The sequence below is a fragment of the Pinus tabuliformis genome, chromosome 8 (genome assembly GCF_031772625.1).
Source record: "Pinus tabuliformis cultivar Carrire ecotype Pingquan chromosome 8, CPIR1, whole genome shotgun sequence".
Classification (NCBI taxonomy): domain Eukaryota; kingdom Viridiplantae; phylum Streptophyta; class Pinopsida; order Pinales; family Pinaceae; genus Pinus; species Pinus tabuliformis.
This window is the reverse complement of record NC_142294.1, coordinates 1,526,329,535-1,526,350,397: the sequence shown is the minus strand read 5'-3', so window position 1 is coordinate 1,526,350,397 and position 20,863 is coordinate 1,526,329,535. Positions and strand designations below refer to the sequence as shown.

Genomic DNA, 20,863 nt, shown 5'->3' with positions numbered 1-20,863 from the left:
TCTATGTCTCCTTGACCATTCATGATAAAATCCTTCACAATTGCCTGCTAGACACAGGGGCCAACCACAATTTAATGCCTAAAGCTATCATGGAAGAGTTATGCCTTGATATCACTAGACCCTATCATGATTTATTTTCTTATGATTCAAGGAAGGTGAAATGTCTTGGATTGATTAAGGATCTGGCCATTACCTTAACTCAGTTGCCCATGAAGAGTATGATGATTGATATTGTGGCAGCAGATGTCCCTCCGAAGTTTGGCATGCCGCTGTCCAGAGAGTGGATTAAGAGACTAGGTGGGACATTACAGAATGATTTATCTTATGCCACTATCCTAGTGTTTGGAGGAGAAAGCAGGAGGTTGTATAGAGAAGCACAGTTGGCATACATCATCAGTGATGAGAAGAATCCTACAAATCATCCTATATATGCAGTGGACACTGATTTTGGAGCATGTATCCTCCAAATAGAAGAATCTCAGAAGGCCGAAATGTAGCTCAGGAAACCAATTGTTCAGGCCGAGAAAGAGCAAGGAAGTCAAATTTGGGAGTTATTCTTTGATGGAGCATGTTCCAGCAAAGCTGCAGGAGCAAAGGTGGTGCTAGTATCTCCACAACAAGAGAGCATTCAACTATCTTTTAAGCTAGTTTTCAAAGTCACAAACAATATAGCAGAGTATGAGGCTTTGTTGTTGGGCCTTAATGCAGCAAAAGACAGAGGAATCAAGAGTATAAAGGTATTTGGAGATGCTGATCTGATCATTCAACAAATAAATAAAACATTCCAGGCAAAGCACCCAAGGCTGAAAGCATACAGAGATGAGGTATGGAGAGTCAGAGATTCTTTTGATTTTTTCTGTATTTCATACATTCCCAGAGCCCGAAATTAGCTTGTTGATTTCCTTGCTGTTTCTACTAGTCTATTTATACCTCTTATGCCTCCCACACTAGTTTATGAAGTCCAAGTGAAATATAGACCTTCCTTGCCTGAAAATGTCCACCATTGAAAAGTTTTTGATGATGATGATGAGTTGAATAGATTCCTTCAAGTCATTGATGAATTTTCTAAGATGCAAATTGACCAAGAAAATGATGTCTTGTTAGAAAACCCCCAATCCCAGCTTAGAAATAAGATTGGTAAAGACAACATTGTCCAGCTTCCTAGCAACCATATTCCTAAGGGTCTAATTCCTCTTGAAAGATTGTTTGACCATAATGATGTGCCTTACAAGGCTGCCCAAAAAAAAGACCAATCTGCAGTCTGTAAGCATGATATAGGAAGCCCGGGTTAGCCTAAGTATGTGAATTTGTCCACTCATTTGTCTGCTGATCAAAGTGCTGAGTACTGCAATTTAATGAGGCAATTTTCTGATGTGTTTGCCTGGGAGTATAGTGATTTGAAAACATATGACAAGAACATAATTCAGCATAAAATCCCTATGGAGAAAGACACTGTTCCCTTCAAGAAGAAGCTGAGACCAATACATCCTATGCTTCTTTCACTGATTGAAAAAGAAATTAAAAAGTTGTTGGCTGCCAAGGTCATTGTTCCTCTCATATATTCAAAGTGGGTAGCTAATCTAGTGGTGGTGAGGAAGAAGAGTGGAGAAATCAGACTGTATGTTGATTTCAGAAATTTGAACAAATGCTCCAAGAAAGACAACTATCCCTTGCCAAAGATGGAGCATTTATTGCAGAAGGTCTCAGGAGCTAAATTCATGTCATTTTTGGATGGATTTCCAGGCTTTAATCAGATTTTTGTTCACCCAAATGATCAAGAAAAGACTGCATTCACCACTCCTTGGGGTACTTTTATGTATGCCAAAATGCCATTTGGTTTGATGAATGCCGGAGCCACCTTTCAGCAAGCTATGGATATAGCATTTGTGGGAGAGAAAGACAAATTTGTGCTTATCTACCTTGATGATATAACAGTTTATTCCAACAGCCATCAAAATCATTTGCAACATTTAAGAAAAGTGTTTCTGAAGTGCAGAAGGTTTGGAATATCAGTGAATCCCAAAAAATCTCAATTTGCTTTGAATGAAGGCAAGCTGTTAGGAAATGTTGTCTCGGTTGCAGGTGTTCAGATTGACCCAGAAAGAGTAAAAGCCATACAGTCTTTGTCTATCCCAAGATCAAAGAAGGATATCCAATCCTTTCTGGTCAAAATTAATTTTGTCAGGAGGTTTATCCCAAATTTTGCAGAGCTAGTTAAGCATGTTACCACCATGTTGAAGAAAGGAGCAGAGGTAAGATGGACTGATACAGCAAAGAAATCATTTGAGTATATTAAAAAGGCTATCATGGAGGCTCCCACTCTAATAAGTCCAGATTATAGCAAGGAGTTCCATATATTTTCTTTCGCCTCTGAAGATACCATTGCAGTTGTTTTATTGCAGGCAGTTGTTTTATTGCAGGCAGATGAAGAGGGTTCAGAACATCCAGTAGCATTTTTCAGCAAGAACTTGAGAGATGCTAAACTAAGGTAAGATATTATAGAAAAACAGGCATATGCTCTTATTAAATCCTTAAAGGCTTTCAGAGTTTATATCTTGCATTCAAAAATAATTGCATATGTGCCCTCTGCTGCAATAAAAGATGTCTTGACACAACCGGATGTTGATGGGAGGAGGGCAAAATGGATTGCAAAATTGATTAGATTCAATATAGAACTGAATCCCACAAAATTGGTCAGAGGTGAGGGTCTTGCCAAGTTATTGGCTGAAGAAAATTACAGGTCTTTAGATGTTGATTTCCTGTGCACAATGGCAGAAAACGGTCAGGCAGAAAAAGAGGAAACAGTTGAAACAGAGAAAAAACAGTCAGTGGCCGAGAATCTAGCTTCATGTAACTGGTATGCTGAAATAATTAATTTTTTGCTGAAGCTAGAAATCCCTTCAGAATTTACTCAAAGTCAGGCCAGAACTTTAAAACTTAGAGCAGTAAAATTTTGCATTATGGAAAATCTGCTCTACTGGAGGGATCCATTTGGAATATTTCTGAGGTGTCTGGACAAAGAACAGTCAGAAGAGGTTATGCAGCAGTTTCATAACAGCATGTGTGGAGGGCACCATTATTGGAAAACTACAGCCCATAAAATTCTCAGAGCTGGGTACTATTGGCCCACTTTATTTTATGATGTGTTTGCTTTTGTTAAATCTTGTGACAAGTGCCAAAGATTTGAAGGAAAGCAACAGTTGAAATCCCTGCCCCTAAAACCAATAATTGCAAAAGGATCTTTTCAGTAGTGGGGCTTGGATTTTATTGGAGAAATCAATCCATATTCCAGTGGCCAGCACAGGTGGATACTAGTAGCCAATGATTACTTTACTAAGTGGATTGAAGCAATCCCTACCAGGAAGGCTGATCATAATGTGGTCATCAAGTTTTTAACAGAGAATATCTTCACCATATTTGGTTGTCCACAGAAATTAGTCACAGACAATGCAACAGCTTTCAGGGCGAAAGAGCTGGTGGAAATGTGTGATTTAATGGGCATTAAACTTGTCCATTCCACCTCCTATTACCCACAAGGAAATGGTCTGGCAGAATCCTCTAATAAAAGCTTGATTAAGATAATTAAAAAGCTGTTAGAATACAATAAAAGGAATTGGGATTCAAAGCTCAAGTATGCATTGTGGGCTAACAGAGTGACCATTAAGAAATCCACAAGTAGTTCTCCATTCAAGCTGGTATATGGCACTGAGGTTGTATTTCCAATTCAGCTAACTCTCCCTGTGGCAAAATTCCTTCTAGAAGAGCAGGATGAAGAAGAATATATGGTAAAGAGAATCACTGATTTAGCAAAGTTGCATCAGATTAGAGAACACTTGGTTGAAAAGGCTGCAGCACATCAAATAAGGATCAAGGGAGCCTTTGACAGAATTGCAAAAACAAATAATTTTCAGATTGGTGACTTGGTTTTGAAATGGGATGCATTAAAGGAGAGGAGAGGCAATCATGGGAAATTTGATGCTTTCTGGACAGGGCCTTTTATCATTTCACAGGTTCAAGGGAACAACACCTTCATACTGAAAAGTATGGGAGGAGAGACAGTCTTTGATGGCCCAGTTAATGGGCGATTTTTGAAAGTTTATGTTGTTTAAGGTCTTTGGCCTTAAAAGCTGTAAATATTTTGTTTTTGTCAGTTTGTGTAGGTGTAGTAGACTCCATGCCCAATGGAATGCTATGAAGCTTGTTAATTTGTTTTTTATCAGGAAGGCATTGGTCTGCAGGTTCTCGAGACCTCACAGGGAGGATCTCATCCCCAGAAGGAGCCAGTGTTAGCTCTGCTATATTTTTCAGCTGTTGAGGTTCAAAGGGTAGCTCGGTAGTGTATTCTGTGCTAAAAGGAGGCATGTATCAGTCTGATTCCTTAATTCCCCTTCATATTCATTTATCCTCTGTAACCCCTATCATCCTTGTTTGCTCCAAAATTTGGCATAAACCTATTTTGTTTAACTCCCGCTACCTCTATTTGTTCCTCCCTAAAACCTGTAAACCCTCTTCCATCTAGCCCCTCAACACTAAGTCTTTACCCATATAACCATACTCTTCAGCAAAATCCCTGTCCCGCGGCTTTCTCTGTCACATCAACCACAAAAACATGTGCTTTTCTTCCCAGCCGTCCGATCTTCCTCCCTCACAATTGGACAGCAGTTGCTCATCTCTCTCCCATTACATGTGCGTCTGTTAGCTCCCGGGGAAAGTGGTTTCCCACTCATCACATCAAACACGTGGCGCATTTTCATTGTATCATGCTTCCCCTATACGTAAACCGCCGCAGCATAAAAGTGGTGCGGGGAAACCACTTCCCGCCATCGTACCGTTTCCCCTGCCCGTTAACCATCATTTTCTTCTACCGCCCGATCGCCGTCGGATCTGCTCGACCGTGATCGATGGCCCACATTCACCCATTATCGTCCGTGTGTTTTTTCACGCCCGATTGTCGTTGGATCTGTCCACCCGTGATCCAACGGACCTCATTTCTCCATCCGCCTATCGCTCGATCTCCCTTACCAGCAAATCTCAGCTGTCCAATTGTTTCATCCAACGATTCATATTTACTATTTTTGCTTCCTCCCGATAGTCATTGTGAAGCGCTTCCCACCATCGATTCACGCCATCCAATGGTGGATCCTCCTCCATATTGTCTGTGCCCATAGCATGTTTAGTTAACCCAAAGAAGAAATAAAGCCATGATCTGGTACACTGTGCATTGAATTCTCAGCAACCACTGTTAAAGAGACAGCACGGCCAAGGACAAAAAGGACCACTTTGAGCAGATAAATGTCTGCAGTAGTTATTGAAAGTCATGCATAGAATACTTCACCTGTTTAAGGAGTACACTAGAGTACAGAAAGAGCCATTTTGTTCATAAAAACATTCAGATTGTAGCAGAAGACCCATATCTAACTGTAAATGTGGTTGGTGGTCCATTAAGACATAGCATAGCAGAGATTTTTGTAAATAGATTCTATATATACCCAGAAACACAATGTAATGGGTTTGATGAATGTAATTCTGGTGTAAACTTCAACTTCTGGAGACTGTAACTATTATGAGACCTGCAGCTTCTGGTCTTCATTTCCAACTAATACAAGCTTCTTTTGGTGTTGATTTCTCACTTTCCACTTCTTCTTCTTTGTTCCAGGATGTGCTTGTTTTGCATTATTTCATGTGCTGTTGATTTTTAGCATTAGAGGGGTTGTCATCCCACCTCTGTGTTAGGATTAAGCATGCATCATTGAATTTGTTTGCAGGTTTCTGTTGTCTTAATGCTAGAGAGATGTCATCCTGTCTGAGCATTAGAAAACAGATTTACAGACCTTTAAACTGGTTGTAGCTGGCCATCACAGGGTCCTGTGCATCTGTTGGTGTGATCAATGTTCTCCATCATCACATTGTCTCTAAAACTGTGAGTAATTGGTGGTTAAAAGCCTTGTAGTCTAGGGGTGTTCACCCATGCCTGGGGTTAAGCATAGTAGGAGTGGTTATCTGGCTTGAATATGCAACATTTGTTTCATTCATCCACCAATTTATCCAACTTTTTGTTGAGTTTGTAATGTTCCCGAGCATCTCTGATATACAACCTAGGAGAGTTTCTTGGGGTGATAACAGACACAACTAACTTGAAGCATACGAGCATTAATATAAGCTATGATACTATGAGTGGGAAGGATTGAGGACTAATGAGGGGGATATTGAGAAATTCCTTGAGTTTCCTTTCTAGAACTATGAACAGATATTTGAACTTGAATTATTCCCTTTCCTTTTTCCCTACTACCTAAAACTCATTGAATGGGGTAGTTAAGGAAGCCACCTTCCAAAATAATGGAGGTTGGGTGTAATTGAGGGGTCTTTGTAGAAAATTAATGAAGTTATGTGAAGAGTACTTAGCCTTGGAAATTTGTGGGTTATGAGGGATTGAGCAAGAAAAATTCAATGCACAAGCCTTTTAAAGAGGGTGCATTATGGAAGAAAAATATTGGAGCAATAAATGGAGAACACGTAAAGAGTTTGGTAGAGATCCATGGGTGCCTATAGAAGTGAATTTTCATGTATACTACTACTATTCTTGAGTAGAATGATTGTTGTGGCATTATGGTTGATTAGAAATCGATTTGGTTTCCCATGATACATCAAAAAAAGTACTAATCATGAATTAGATAATTGTTGTTGTGTTCTAGGCTTACTAAGACCATTTTTTTCTTATTGAGTCTAGGCAGAGGAGATTTGGAACCTAGCTGAACTAAGGGCATCATAATTTTATGTGTTATAGGCGAGCATGAGAAGCAAGAGGCAAGGAAATCACTAAGGGACTATATAGTATTGAAGGGATTTCTTTATTTTCTTTGCAATCCATTTGAGAGGAGTCTAAAGATATTGGATGCCCTAAGGTCAGTAGGCAAGAGGAGTTATTTGGTTGTTTTACACCTACAAAGTGTTGTTTTTCCACAATCTTGGTGTCTAGGATAGAATCTTAAATCACTAATGCTACCAAACCAAGAATCACAATGAAGTTACTTTGCACAACGAAATATAAACAACAGTAAATCTACTAGTGCACAGAATATACACAAATATGTACAACCCAACTTCGTTATATTAATCAAATTGAATAATACTACAGTCTAGAGCTCTCGTACCAAGAATAATGGCCGTCAAATATCCACTAATAAAAAGATACGAAACTGGGGCTTGGTGTTAGTCCATTGACTACCAATCTACCCTCAACAAGATACTCTGGCCATCTAGCCGATGTAGCATGCAATCACAACTCCTCTCGGTCATACCATGTACCTACCTAGTCCTTCAGCTCCCGATCTACAACATTTTCCTCTATCAATGATCCAAGTCCATCTGGATACCAAACCTCGGCTATCCAATCTGCTCACTAGTTGTGCCTTAGTCCATCAAGGGCACAACACATTGAGACTCATGTTGAGTTATTCACAACTCCGTTTGTGAACAACTCACAACTTCCCACTGCTACTCCTCAACTACTTAGGGACTTCAACCCACTATAATCTTCATGCGTTGCTCTAATGAAGACTAACATAGGGCATAGAGGGATGCTACCTATCAATGTAAGATGTACATCTCCCACAATGAACACGGGCTAGGAGGACTGCCCATCATCTGTTGTAGATTTCCTTCTCCACACAGAAAATATAGGGCTACTCAAATTTCTCCTTGTTGATCAGACCCTTGAGCTCAACAACTACCACTCTAGAAACCACCTAAGTCCATGAAGATGGTGCACGTTGGTCTCCAACTTGGTCGCTATAATGCTTCCCTCCAACAAACCATAAATGCCCAATCCATTGTCAACACTTGGTCCACTCCCATGCTGCCCTCCAATAGACCATCAATGACCAATCCTCATTGTAGCATCTACACTATGGTTAGGACATCTAACTACCTAGGAAACCCTTCCTTTTGGTAGCCAACAGACTTCACAAATTGACCTCTTCTGGGACACCCATCTACCTGCAAGTCACATCAACTCAAGAGGACAAAAATACCTTGTTCTACAACCTTTTGTTTCTCCCCTTGACATGACACATAAGTTGTTGATGTAATTTTCTCCTTAGGATGTCCATACACCTCATCCACTAGCATCCATTCATCACCAAGGAGTCATCTACAACGAACTGTTGCTACCTCCTTGCCCAAGGTTTTGTGCTCTGACAAGTTTGGTTAGGGAACACACAAAAAACCTTAAACCACTCTTCCAAACCTGTGTGACCTCTTCCAACAAATCGACTCTATTTGAATTCCACTCTAGGCTACTTAAGCATTGTTTTGGGCCTTGGAAAGGTTTCACAAGACACCCTACAATGCCCTACAGCAAGCATGTTACTCCAACAACATAAGTCTACCCCAAAAACAAGGAAGAATGGCTATGTTTAAGCTGCAGCCTCTTTGAGATGACTACGGCTTAGTGAGGAGACCCTCTTAAGGGCTAACATCCCTCCAAACAAACCACCCTACACACTGTTGTAGCATCCCTTTTCCTGTGGCCCAAACAGAGATAAACACACACCAATACTAGCACAAAAACAAATAAATCTGACCTTTGTACCAGTGGCTCTGCCCAACAAGAAGGATGCACTCAAAACAAAACAAAAAACCATGTTGAACAGTCTTCCTAGCCTCCATGGTGGTCCCTCAGACCTGTGATTTTTTCTCCCAAGGAAACCACACCCAAACTTAGAGATATTCCTTCTCCAACTCGACCTCCTTGCCTCTTTGCCCTTTTCCCTCATTCATTGTCCATTTTAGAGCTATTTTATGATGTTATATGCACTTAGGATATTAGGAATAACCTCTCACTCGAGCTCTTTTATAACCTCAATGTGGGTGTCAACGAACAACCCTAAAGGGAACCTTGACATGATAGCCGACTTAACCTAGTAGGCCTCTTTACCCACACTTAACTTCAATAATTAATATCTCCATAAGGAAAACTCACAATTCAATGATTTTCATCACGTTAGATTCATCTCAACGTCCTTTATCATATCCATCCATCACATGTCCAATTTCCTCCATGGTTTTGGCCCCAACATCGATGGGTACAAAACCCAAAGTTTGGGTTTTAAGCGCACAAAAGACTTTTGTGTGCCAACTCCTTCACAACCCTTAAGCCTAGGGTTTAAAGTACCTCCCAAGATACAAATCTCAATACTCCCTCTTAGCGAGGGAGGCACTTCCAACACTAGGAAGTATCCATCAATATCATCATCGACGACACTAGCCCATCTGGTGTCCATCACTGCAACATACTCTGTAGAATGAACCCTGTAATCTCGGTAGTGCCTCTGCCTCATCACATCGGAACTTGAAGATCTAAAACCTCCATACGGCTACTCCCTTTAAGGTTAGACTCCCTCTGAGCCTACACTATCTTCACTAACTCAATCTTGCAAGCACTCATCCTCCTGGATCAAACACAACTCGTGCACATCCCTCCGATCTTGGATATGCAACATCACGATTCGATGAAGACTCTAGCCTGCCAATCTGTAGTCCATCACATGAAGCCATCTCGATCATGTTGATTTTGTCCATACCAAAAAAGTTCTCGAGCTATCCCAACCATCCATGGAAATTCAAAGGAAGTCCATGATTAGAAACCCACCCTAAAAAAAACTTTTTTTCACCAGGCTTACCACCAATCCACTAGAAAATATCGTTGCCAAGCTAGGAAAGACCACATCTCCATGTCTTCAGTTGAACCGTCTACTCCATGTTCTAGATAATCCACAACTCCCCTTGAGTTGCTTTGTTATGAACACTTTGATTCACTGTCCCTCAAGTAGTTTAGAATTGCTCCCATACCATGTTGTTTTTCCACGATCCTAGTGTCTAGGATAGAATCTTAAATCACTAACACTACCAAACCAAGAATCACAATGAAACTACTTTTTACAACGAAATATAAACAACAATAAATCTACTAGTGCACATAATACACATAATTTTTTACACAAATATGTACAACCCAACTTCGTTATATTAATCAAGTTGAATAATACAATAATTTAGGGCTCCCATACTAGAGATAATGGCCCTCAAGTATCCACTGATACAAAGATACAAAACCAGGGCTTGGTGTTAGTCATCAACAACCAATCAACACTCAATAAGATACTCTGACCATCTGGCTAATGTAGCATGCAATCACAACTCCTCTCGTTCGTACCCTATACTTTCCTATCCTTTAACTCTTGATCAACACTCTGCCTCTATCAACGATCCAAGTCCATTTGGCCATTGAACCTCGACTATCAAATCCGCTCACTAGTTGCGCCTTAGTCCATCAAAGGCACAACACATTGAGACTCTTGTTGAGTTATTAAAAAATCCGTTTGTGAACAACTTACAATTGCCCACTGCTGCTCCTTAGCTACTTAGGGACTTCAACCCACTATAGTCTTCCCGCGCCTCTCCAATGAAGACTAACATAGGGCATAGAGGGCTACCATCTATCACCTTAAGATGTCCATCTCCCACAATGAACACGAGCTAGGAGGACTACCCATCATCTACTGTAGATGTCCTTCTCCACATGACAGGTATAGGGATACTCAAACTGCTCCTGGTTGATCAAACCCTTGAGCTCAACAACTGCCACTCTAGCAACCTCCTAAATCAATGAAGATGGTGCACATCAGGCTCCAACTTGGGCACTATCACGCTATGCTCCAACAGACCATAAATGCCTAATCCAATGTCCACACTTGGTCCACTCCCACACTGCCCTCCAAAATATCACGAGTGACAAATCCTCATTGTAGCATCTACACTCTGGTTAGGCATCTAAATACCTAGGAAACTATTCCTCTTGGCTGCCAACAAGCTTCACATATTGTCTTATTCTAGGACACCCATCTACCTGCAAGTCACATCAACTCAAGAGGACAAACATACCTTGTTATGCAACCTTCTATTGCTCCTCTTGACATGACACATAAGCTGTTGATGTAATTTTCTCCTTAGGATGTGCACACACCTCATCCACTAGCATCCATTCATCACCAAGGAGTCATCTACAATGAACTGTTGCTGCCTCCTTGCCCTAGGTTCTATGCTCTTGCAAGTCTGGTTAAGGCACACACAACCAACCCTAAACCACTCTTCTAGACCTGTGTGACCCCTTCCAACAAATAAACTCTCTTTGTTGTCCACTTTAGGCTACTTAAGCACTGTTTTGGGCCTTGGAAAGGCTTCACAAGACACCATACAACAAGCTTGTTACTCCAGCAACGTAAGTCTGCCCCAGAAACAAAGAAGAAGGACTCTATTTAAGCTGTGACCTCTTTGAGATGACTACAACTCAGTGAGGAGACCCTCTTAAGGGCTAATGTACCTCCGAACATGCCACCCTACATGTTATTGTAGCATCCCTTTTCCTGTGGCCCAAACAGAGATAACCACACACTAATAATAGCATAGAAACACACCAATCTTACCTTTGTACCAACAGCTTTGCCCAACAAGAAGGACACACTCAAAACAAGAGAAAAACCATGCCAAATAGTCTTCCTAGCCTCCACAGTGACACCTCAGACCTGTATTTTTTTCTCTAAAGGAACCACACCCAAACTCAAAGACATTCCTTCTCTAACTCAGCCTGCTTGCCTCTTCATCCTTCTGTCTTAGGTGTTGTCCATTTCAGAGCTATTCTATGATGTTAGATGCACTCAGGATATTATGAATAACCTCTCACTCGACCTCTATTTATAGCCTCTCTGTGGGTGTCAACGAATAGCCCTAAAGGGAACCTTAACATGTTGGTTAGCTTGACCTAGTAGGCATCTTCACCCACACTTAACTTCAAAAATTAATATCTCCACAAGGACAACTCAGAATTCGATGATTTTCATTGCGTTGGATTCGTCTCAACGTCCTCTATCATCTCCATCCATCACATGTCCAATTTTCTCCATGGTTTTGGCCCCAACATCAATGGGTACAAAACCCCAAGCTTGGGTTTCAAGCCCACAAAAGACTTTTGTGTGCCAACTCCTCCACAACCCTCAAGCCTAGGGTTTGAAGTACCTCCCAAGCTACAAATCTCAACATGAAGGAGAGTTACCTTCACCTAGCCAAATTCTTGAGTGTTGAAAAGTTCCCCTAGAGGTATCATAGTTTGCCTTGGGGGTGGCCAACAATAGAAAGGATGTTGTGTAATTAAGCCTATGGTTGGGTGGAAAATGACTCATTACTAGTCAATTTTGTAGCTCGATACCTAGATAAGTCAACTCTCATTGTTATATGATATGGACATATAAATTAGATGCACAATTAGGTATTATTGTTGAATTTCATTGCATGAGAATGTCTATGTTGTACATAAATATCATAAATGAGTAGATCTTGACTATGATAAGTTGGCATGCTTGTCAAAAGGTTAATCCATGGATAGTAAAGCCTATCTACATTTGTTTTATAAATGGCATATATATGTAAGTATAGGTATTTGCATGTTGAAATATATGGTAAAATAGACTTAATATTGCTTTTGTTTGTATGAGAATAATATTGTTGTTGTCTTTAATGGCTCCTACAAAGACCAGGACCCCAATTATGGAGATGTTTATAAGGTGCCTTGAGAAATGCACCTATGTAGAGTTGTATGCCTTGCCTAAATGGCCTCAACATTGTATATTTGATCTTCCATCTAGAAGCTTATTTGTGATGCCTTGAAGTGTTGTATGTGTATTATTTTGACAAGTTGTTTGTGTTGAGGTGCTTAGTAGGAACAAATATCTCAATTGTATTCATAGTGGCACACCTTCACCCCTAGGTGTGCACTTGTGATCACAAATAATAGGACAACTTAAACATATTGACAAATTAAGTGATAAGTTTAAATGATTGTGTAATTTGCTTTTACTATCTCAAGTCACCAAAGTTATACAAGAAACACTTCCCTCAGTAAAATCCATTCATTATTATGGAGCTATGCAATGGGAATGTTCTTAGATGGTCCACACAAGTCCTTTAATAACAACTTCACACCTTCACATTGAGGTAGGGGGTGAATGTGCACAAATGCACACCTTGATATGTACTATTTTTTACATGTAAAAATAATTGTTTAGGGAATGGTAAGCACACTAAATATTGTGCATTTACATAGATCACTAAAATGTGCATGTGAAAACCACTAAAATATGCATGTACATAAGTTCTTGAGGAGTGCAAGTTGAAGTTGGTACTTGGTATACATTGTTGGAATTCGATGTGCCAAGCACTATACAACACTTATAAGCACAAGACACTAACCCCCAACCATACTCATAAAAAACAACAGGTGTCATTGAAGGTATCATGTCTTAAATTTTGTAGCAAACATTATATCCTATGATGGTAGAGGTAACTAAGCTAATCAAATTGAATTGAGCACTTGATTTATGAACTTCTTGTATCACAATACTTCTATTGGAGTTAGTCTATATGATTCTTGATTGGTAGCTCGAATTGTTGGGAACATAGTTTGTTCTCAAATCCATCCTAGTTCAATTCCAATGAATATGTTTGGAGTTGTGATAAGACTCGAAGAAACTCCAATCCATCCTAGTTCAATTCCAGTGTTTTAGAGTTGTAATAAAACTCAAATGTAAGGACTCTGGACACCACATATCTCCACAATGGTATGATATTGTCCACTTTGGGCCTAAGCCCTCATGGATTTGCTTTTGGACTTACCCCAAAAGGCCTCATACCAATGGAGATATTTGTCCATCCTTATATATCCATGATCCTCCCCACCTCTAGTCAATGTGGGACTTTGGTTGTATACCCAACAATCCTCCCCTCGAACAAAGGACCATCGAGCCTCCCCTCAAACGATTATCCATCCGTCCACTCTCTACCAACCAGGGTTCTCCGCTCCAATGCGTTGGAAGCACACGCCTTACATGGAGCACCACCTGCCTCGAGAGCTTGCTCTATCCCAGGTCAACTCCTCTTCACCGTGTTGGGACCAGGACACGTCCATGAAGAATCCGTAGCACACCGCCTGTCTAACCGAGCTCATCCACGGATCCCATCGTGATATTACCGGGGCACACCACCTTCGTTCGGTATTCCGAGGATTCATCCACTTGGCTAACTTCGGGGCATGGCTCCGATACCACTTGTAAGGACTCTGGACACCACATATCTCCACAATGGTATGATATTGTCCACTTTGGGCCTAAGCCCTCATGGATTTGCTTTTGGACTTACCCCGAAAGGCCTCATACCAATAAAGATATTTGTCCATCCTTATATATCCATGATCCTCCCCACCTCTAGTCAATGTGGGACTTTGGTTGTATACCCAACATCAAACAGTGAACACCATGAGTCATAAATTATGGATTTATCTACTATTATAAATACAACGGAAAAATTAGATCATGGCGTAAACCAAATTACTCCAATATATTATCCATTATATTATACATATTATTTTCTTAAAATTTTAATTTTTCTCTATCGGAATTCGGATAGTGATATTTTCATCACATTTTTTAAAAACATTTTTGTCAGTTTTTTCATTTAAAAAAATCCATTTTAATCCCACGTTTAGTATAAGTTGTTATAATTAAATTAAAATAAAGACTCAAACAAATGATTATTCCGTATTAAAAAATAATTAATAGTCGGAATTTGCTGCACACAGAGATACGTACACGGAATTTGGCAATCTGTGCTGATTTTCAATACAGCCGGTAAGGAATCAACACAAATACAAGCAATCAGATATCATCGGTAAACGCCACTGTGCATATAGTGACAAGAAAGTATATCGCAGATGGGAAGCGTTATTATTGATTCAATTCAGATTCCAACCGAATTATTTGTTTGAATTGACAGAAGATTCCATTTGAACGAGGAAAATTGGGATGAACCTGGTCGTTTTTTCATACTTTTGGGCTCTCATCCAAGGAGTAACTAACACGATAACTCCCTAAACTGTAAGGATTTTAGGTATTATTTATGTATTCCAATGCAAGCAACAGGGCAGCAATGGATTCGGGATCATGAAACTGACCACTCCCTCGATTTTACTAGAAATTATAATTCCCAACGTCCGCCTTTTCTATCTTCCAATCAGAATTCTTCTCAGCCCTTGGTGACCGGAAAAGCCATCACCCTCTACTGACAATTCAGTATTTCATCATTGAAACTTTAATCCAATCCATGGCCAATCAAATTAGGGTATAAGCAGAATTAACAACGCTAGGAGCTGGGCCTCCACTTTATATACCAACCTCTGTATGAGGAATCTGTGATCTGGGCAGACAGGAACGCCGACCCTTTTCATTTTGAGGGTGACTGCTTTGCTTGGTCCATCCATGTGGCTTTGAATCTTTTGACAGACTGGTTTGGTTTTCAGCGAGGGTTACGCCCAGACCGGTGGAGAGAAATTCCCTATTTGTGCCCAAATCAGTCAAAAACTAAGGTACGTGTTAAAAGTCCATCCATAGTGTATTTTAGTGCATAGATTTTATTTCAGTCCAGTTGAAGGATAGTATGCCTCTGTGATATCCTTGGATTTGTTCAGGACACCTTGCACGCTGTGGAAAGAATTGAGGTTTTTGTTTTTGTTGACAGATTGTATCAGTATGGGAATCCTTCTGCTGTTTGTTCTGCTGGCACTGTTTGCCATGGCAGGCAGTGCTTCCAGAGCGGATTTTTCCATCATCGGGTATGATAGCAAAGATCTGAGGGAAGATGATGCGATCATGGAGCTCTACGAACTGTGGCTCGCTCAGCACAGGAAAGCCTATAATGGCCTTGACGAGAAACAGAAGAGGTTCTCTGTATTTAAAGACAATTTTCTGTATATTCATCAGCACAACAACCAAGGGAATCCATCCTTCAAACTGGGGCTGAACCAGTTTGCAGATCTAAGTCACGAGGAATTCAAGGCCACATATTTGGGTGCCAAGCTGGATACCAAGAAACGCTTGTCCAAGTCTCCCAGCCCTCGATACCAGTATTCGGAGGGCGAGAATTTGCCAAAGTCCGTTGACTGGAGAGAAAAGGGAGCCGTGGCTGCTGTTAAGGACCAGGGCTCCTGCGGTAAGTTTGCCTCATGAAAGTTCATACCCTATTTTTCAGTCCTGTATATAATGGCTGCATAGATCATAACAAGTTTGCATACATGGATATTCATACCTTAATTTCTAGCAGCCCTGTATAGACTAGCTGGAGAAACCGTAAGAAGTTTTATTTCATGAATATTCATACCCTCATTTTAGGTCCTGTATAGAGTGGCTGGAGAGACCATAACATTTTTTATATCATGAATATTCATACCCTCGTTTTCAGTCCTGTATAGAAGGGCTGGAGAGACCATAAGAAGTTCTATAAATTTCATGAATATACGTGCTGTGATTTACAATCCTGTATAGAATGGCTGGAAGGAACATAACAAGTTTGATTTCATGAAATATTGATACCCTAATTTTCAGTCCTGTGTAAAATGGCTGGAGAGACCATATCAAGTTTTATTTCATGATATTCATACCCTGATTTTCAGTGCTGTATAGAAGAGAAAGACCATAGCAAATTTTATTTCATGGATATTCATACCCTGATTTTCAGTCCTGTATGGAGGAACGGAACTGAACGGAACAGATCTTATTTCATGAATATCATACCCTGATTTTCTGTCCCGTGTAGAATGGCTATAGAGACCATAACGAGGCTTATTTCATGAATCATACCCTGATTTTCTGTCCTGTGCAGAATGGCCGGAGAGAGTTTTATCTCATGAATATCATACCCTGATTTTCAATCTTGTGTAGAAAAGCAGGAGAGACTTGTTTTATTTAATGAATATCACACCCTAATTTTCAGTCCTATATGGAATTGTCATCACCTAGAGAAACCCTAACAATTCCCTGTTTTGTACTTTTTCTGTTTGAGTGTTTCAGGAAGTTGTTGGGCGTTCTCGACTGTGGCTGCTGTTGAAGGCATCAATCAAATTGTGACTGGCAATTTGACTTCCCTGTCCGAGCAGGAACTGGTGGACTGCGATACTTCTTACAACCAAGGATGCAATGGCGGTCTCATGGATTATGCTTTCCAGTTTATCATAGACAACGGTGGGCTTGACAGTGAGGATGATTACCCTTACACGGCCAACGATGGGAGCTGTGACGCTTACCGAGTAATTCTCAAGAGCCTTCGCTTATTTGGGATTTGATACTGCTACCTGTTGTTTCTTCTAGTTTATCATGACTGATTAATATATGTGTTTGTAGAAAAATGCCCATGTGGTGACAATTGATAGCTACGAAGATGTGCCTGAGAACGATGAGAAGTCGCTGAAGAAGGCCGCGGCCCATCAGCCGATTAGCGTTGCCATCGAAGCCAGCGGAAGGGCGTTCCAGTTTTACGAATCTGTGAGTGATCAATTTTTTATTCATGTTCTTTTTGGTCATATGAGCCTTTCTAAACTAGCAACTAATCAATTTTCCATGGGATTTTCCATTAGGGCGTGTTCACAAGCACCTGCGGAACTCAGCTGGACCACGGTGTCACTCTGGTAGGGTATGGTTCAGAGTCCGGCAAAGATTATTGGATTGTGAAGAATTCTTGGGGAAAGAGCTGGGGAGAGAAAGGTTTCATCAGACTGCAGAGGAACATTGAAGGGGTTTCGACGGGAATGTGCGGTATAGCGATGGAGGCATCGTACCCTGTAAAGAAGGGTTCCAACCCTCCAAACCCTGGGCCTTCTCCCCCATCCCCTGTGAAGCCTCCTACCGTGTGTGATAACTACTATTCCTGCCCGGAGAGCAACACCTGCTGCTGCATGTATGACTTTGGGGGTTACTGCTATGCATGGGGTTGTTGCCCTCTCAACTCTGCCACATGCTGCGACGATCACTACAGTTGCTGCCCTAACGATCATCCGGTTTGCGATCTCGATGCACAGACATGCCTCAAGGTACCAATATGCTTACTTGACCTTCCCATCCTTTGTGTGAGTGGGTGTGTGTGAGAAACAACACTTGGATACATTAATATTGTGGTATCTTGGAATAGCGTCTGTGTTATTTCACAATGGATGTGAAAGCTTCAGCTCCTCCTCATGTGCGTTATCCCACATTCTTGTGAGAGCTGGTTCGTGGCACAGTGTAAATGCCAATACACTAGAGTCCTTATTCTAACGGGGCGGCCACAAGGGAGTGGTGCCCTCTACTAAAATTATGGTTGATTGGTTTGGTTGTGGTAGCCTACTCTGTGTGAAAAGCGTGTGAAAGGACTTGTATTGGTTGTGTACTCTCTGTGACAAGTGTGTGAAAGGACTTACGTTGGTTGCGTGTGTGATAGTGTACTCTGTGTGACAAGTGTTTGAAAGCACTATATTGGTTGTGTGGCTGCCTGCTCTGTGTGACAAGTGTGTGAAAGGACTTATATTGGTTGTGTGGCTGCCTGCCCTGTGTGAGAAGTGTGTGAAAGCACTTGAAACCATTGTTTCCAATTTTACAACTTTACTGGATTTTATCAAAGCTCTGATATTGTGTTTTGCTGTATGAATTGTTGTGACAGAGTCGCAAGGATCCATTTGGAACGAAGATGCTGAAGCGTACCCCGGCCAAACCTTACTGGGCTCTCTCTGGCCAGAAAGCGATCACTGAAAGGACCCAGTATAGCTGATTTCTCCCTTCAATCCCAGCCCTCTAAACTCAACAACGGGCTGGTCCGAATGGGGGAAGAAATTAAATTTTAATGCATGAAAAAATCTCAAACATATTTATCGATAAATATTCCTGCACATATGGCTTCTCCTCCAAATCGGCCAAGACACTTCCCATCTATGTTCTGTCGTCAATTCCATTTCTATTTCTATTTATGTGTATGTACAGATCTTTCTATGGACGACCATTATCAAAGCTGAAGCCTGTGCCAGCACAAAACAGCTTTATTACAGAACAGCTTTGTGATTCTCAAAATTATTATCAATCCAAAGTCCAAGTTTCAAGTATCTTGAGTATGGTGTTTTTTTGTTATGGGCTCATAGTTCTAGCTGTGATCCCATTGATTCTGCCTTTTGAATCCATTTTTTTCTTTTTTTCATGTCCTGTATGTGAAATATCTCAATTGATTAAGAGCAGAACATACCAATTGATTAAGAACAGATTCAGATAACTCTTAATTAGTGAATATGATAATGTTGAAAGTTCCTGTTGGTCTGTTACTGACTGAAATAATGTGAAGAATATGCATGGACAGTGTTCATCTTCTTATGACGATGGACAGTATTAGAACTCAAGAGGCATTCATTGGCATACCAATTGATTAACAACGTTCAGGTAATTTTTGATTAGGGAATAGGATAGCCTTCAAGGTTATGTTATTCTGTTATTGACCCAGAACAGATTCAGATAATTCTTAATCAGTGAATATGATAATGTTGAAAGTTCCTGTTGGTCTGTTACTGACTGAAATAATGTGAAGAATATGCATGGACCGTGTTCTTCTTCTTATGACGATGGACAATATTAGAACTCAAGAGGCATTCATTGGCATACCAATTGATTAACAACATTCAGATAATTTTTGATTAGGGAATAGGATAGCCTTCAAGGTTATGTTATTCTGTTATTGACCCAAAGAATGTGAAGGATTTGGACAATATTGGAACTCTATTAGGGGAATTACCAATTGATTAAGAAAAGTTTCAAATAAATCTTAATTAGGGATCTGGATACTGTTAAGGTTCCGTTGTTCCCTTCTTAAAAAATCTGTAAGCAATTGGACTGACAAAGGTTATTCTCTTTTGTGGGGTATCTGTTTATCTGCCACCTAGACATTTTCTGAACTCTGTTTCAAGACTGGGATGGTCTTTTTATTATGTATGCAGAATATTATATTTTCTTAATATAATCTATGATGATTTTCTCTTTGAAAAAAAAAGGTTCGGCTGTTCCCTTCTTGACTTAAATAATGTGAAGAATTTGTATGACTTAAATCATGTGAAGAATTTGTATAGATAGCTGTATATTTTCTTATTCAGTCACATTCATTGTCATACCAATTGATTAAAGAACAGATTCAAATTATTAATTGAGGGATATGATAATTCTAAAGGTTCTGCTATTTTGTTATTGACCTAAAAATGTGAAGAATTTTCATGGGCAGGTGTATTTTCTTTTGGATGATGAACATCGGTAATCGTTCAAATGCATTAGTTGGCATACCAATTGATTAAGATACTCATATATTTTTAATTAGGGAATATCACCTAAATAATGCGAAGGATTTGCATGGACAGATGTGTACTTATATCCATAATATTTACTATTTTTTATTGGATAGTTTGTGAAATTACACTCTTGGTAGGAGATGTTAGGTACATACGTTGATCCGTTGTCCTATACTTTGTTGTGGTTGACTACAATTCCTATGGATTTTCTATATTATCAAAATTGGTTATTGAACTGTGTATGTTTTGAATTTATATATAATAAAATATTATTAAATTATTTATTTATACATGTAAGAGTAGTTTTAAAGTGTGATTTTTTGGTAAGGTTTTCAATTTATTTTCCGATCGAATTTGTTTAGAATTTGCCGGGGATTTATTGAAATCACAAGTTTGACAGGTGATATTTTCACAATCGAAGTGCCCCAAAAGTTTTTGAGGGTGCTGAATCCATATATGCAGTAAAAAATTCAGTTTAAACAACGCAAATCAAGATTTGACCACAACCCCACAACTTTCCAGAAATCTGCTGGAAGAAAGTCGCACTTACTACTCATATATATATATATATATATATATAATTTTTTTTTTCTTGTAAGGTGAAAATTCTATTAATGGGAAGAATAAAAAATTGCA

The 20,863-nt window shown here is 39.9% G+C and overlaps 1 protein-coding gene across 1 annotated transcript; it reads left to right on the top strand.

The window, feature by feature from the left end:
• The first annotated feature begins 15,214 nt into the window (after positions 1-15,214).
• On the top strand, positions 15,215-19,006 carry LOC149241737 (cysteine proteinase mucunain-like). The gene is made up of 6 exons (XM_089374044.1): positions 15,215-15,469; positions 15,622-16,092; positions 16,950-17,185; positions 17,280-17,420; positions 17,513-17,965; positions 18,571-19,006. The coding sequence occupies exons 2-6, from the start codon at positions 15,633-15,635 to the stop codon at positions 18,676-18,678; spliced, it is 1,398 nt and encodes a 465-aa protein (XP_089230170.1). The 5' UTR covers positions 15,215-15,469; positions 15,622-15,632; the 3' UTR covers positions 18,679-19,006.
• Positions 19,007-20,863: the final 1,857 nt, after the last annotated feature.

Excerpts from the sequence above, each read along its gene's own strand:
- LOC149241737 (XM_089374044.1), top strand. The coding sequence starts at position 15,633 with ATGGGAATCCTTCTGCTGTTTGTTCTGCTGGCACTGTTTGCCATGGCA. Across the intron at positions 16,093-16,949 it reads TAAGGACCAGGGCTCCTGCG|GAAGTTGTTGGGCGTTCTCG; the intron begins GTAAGTTTGCCT and ends TGAGTGTTTCAG. Across the intron at positions 17,966-18,570 it reads ATGCACAGACATGCCTCAAG|AGTCGCAAGGATCCATTTGG; the intron begins GTACCAATATGC and ends TTGTTGTGACAG.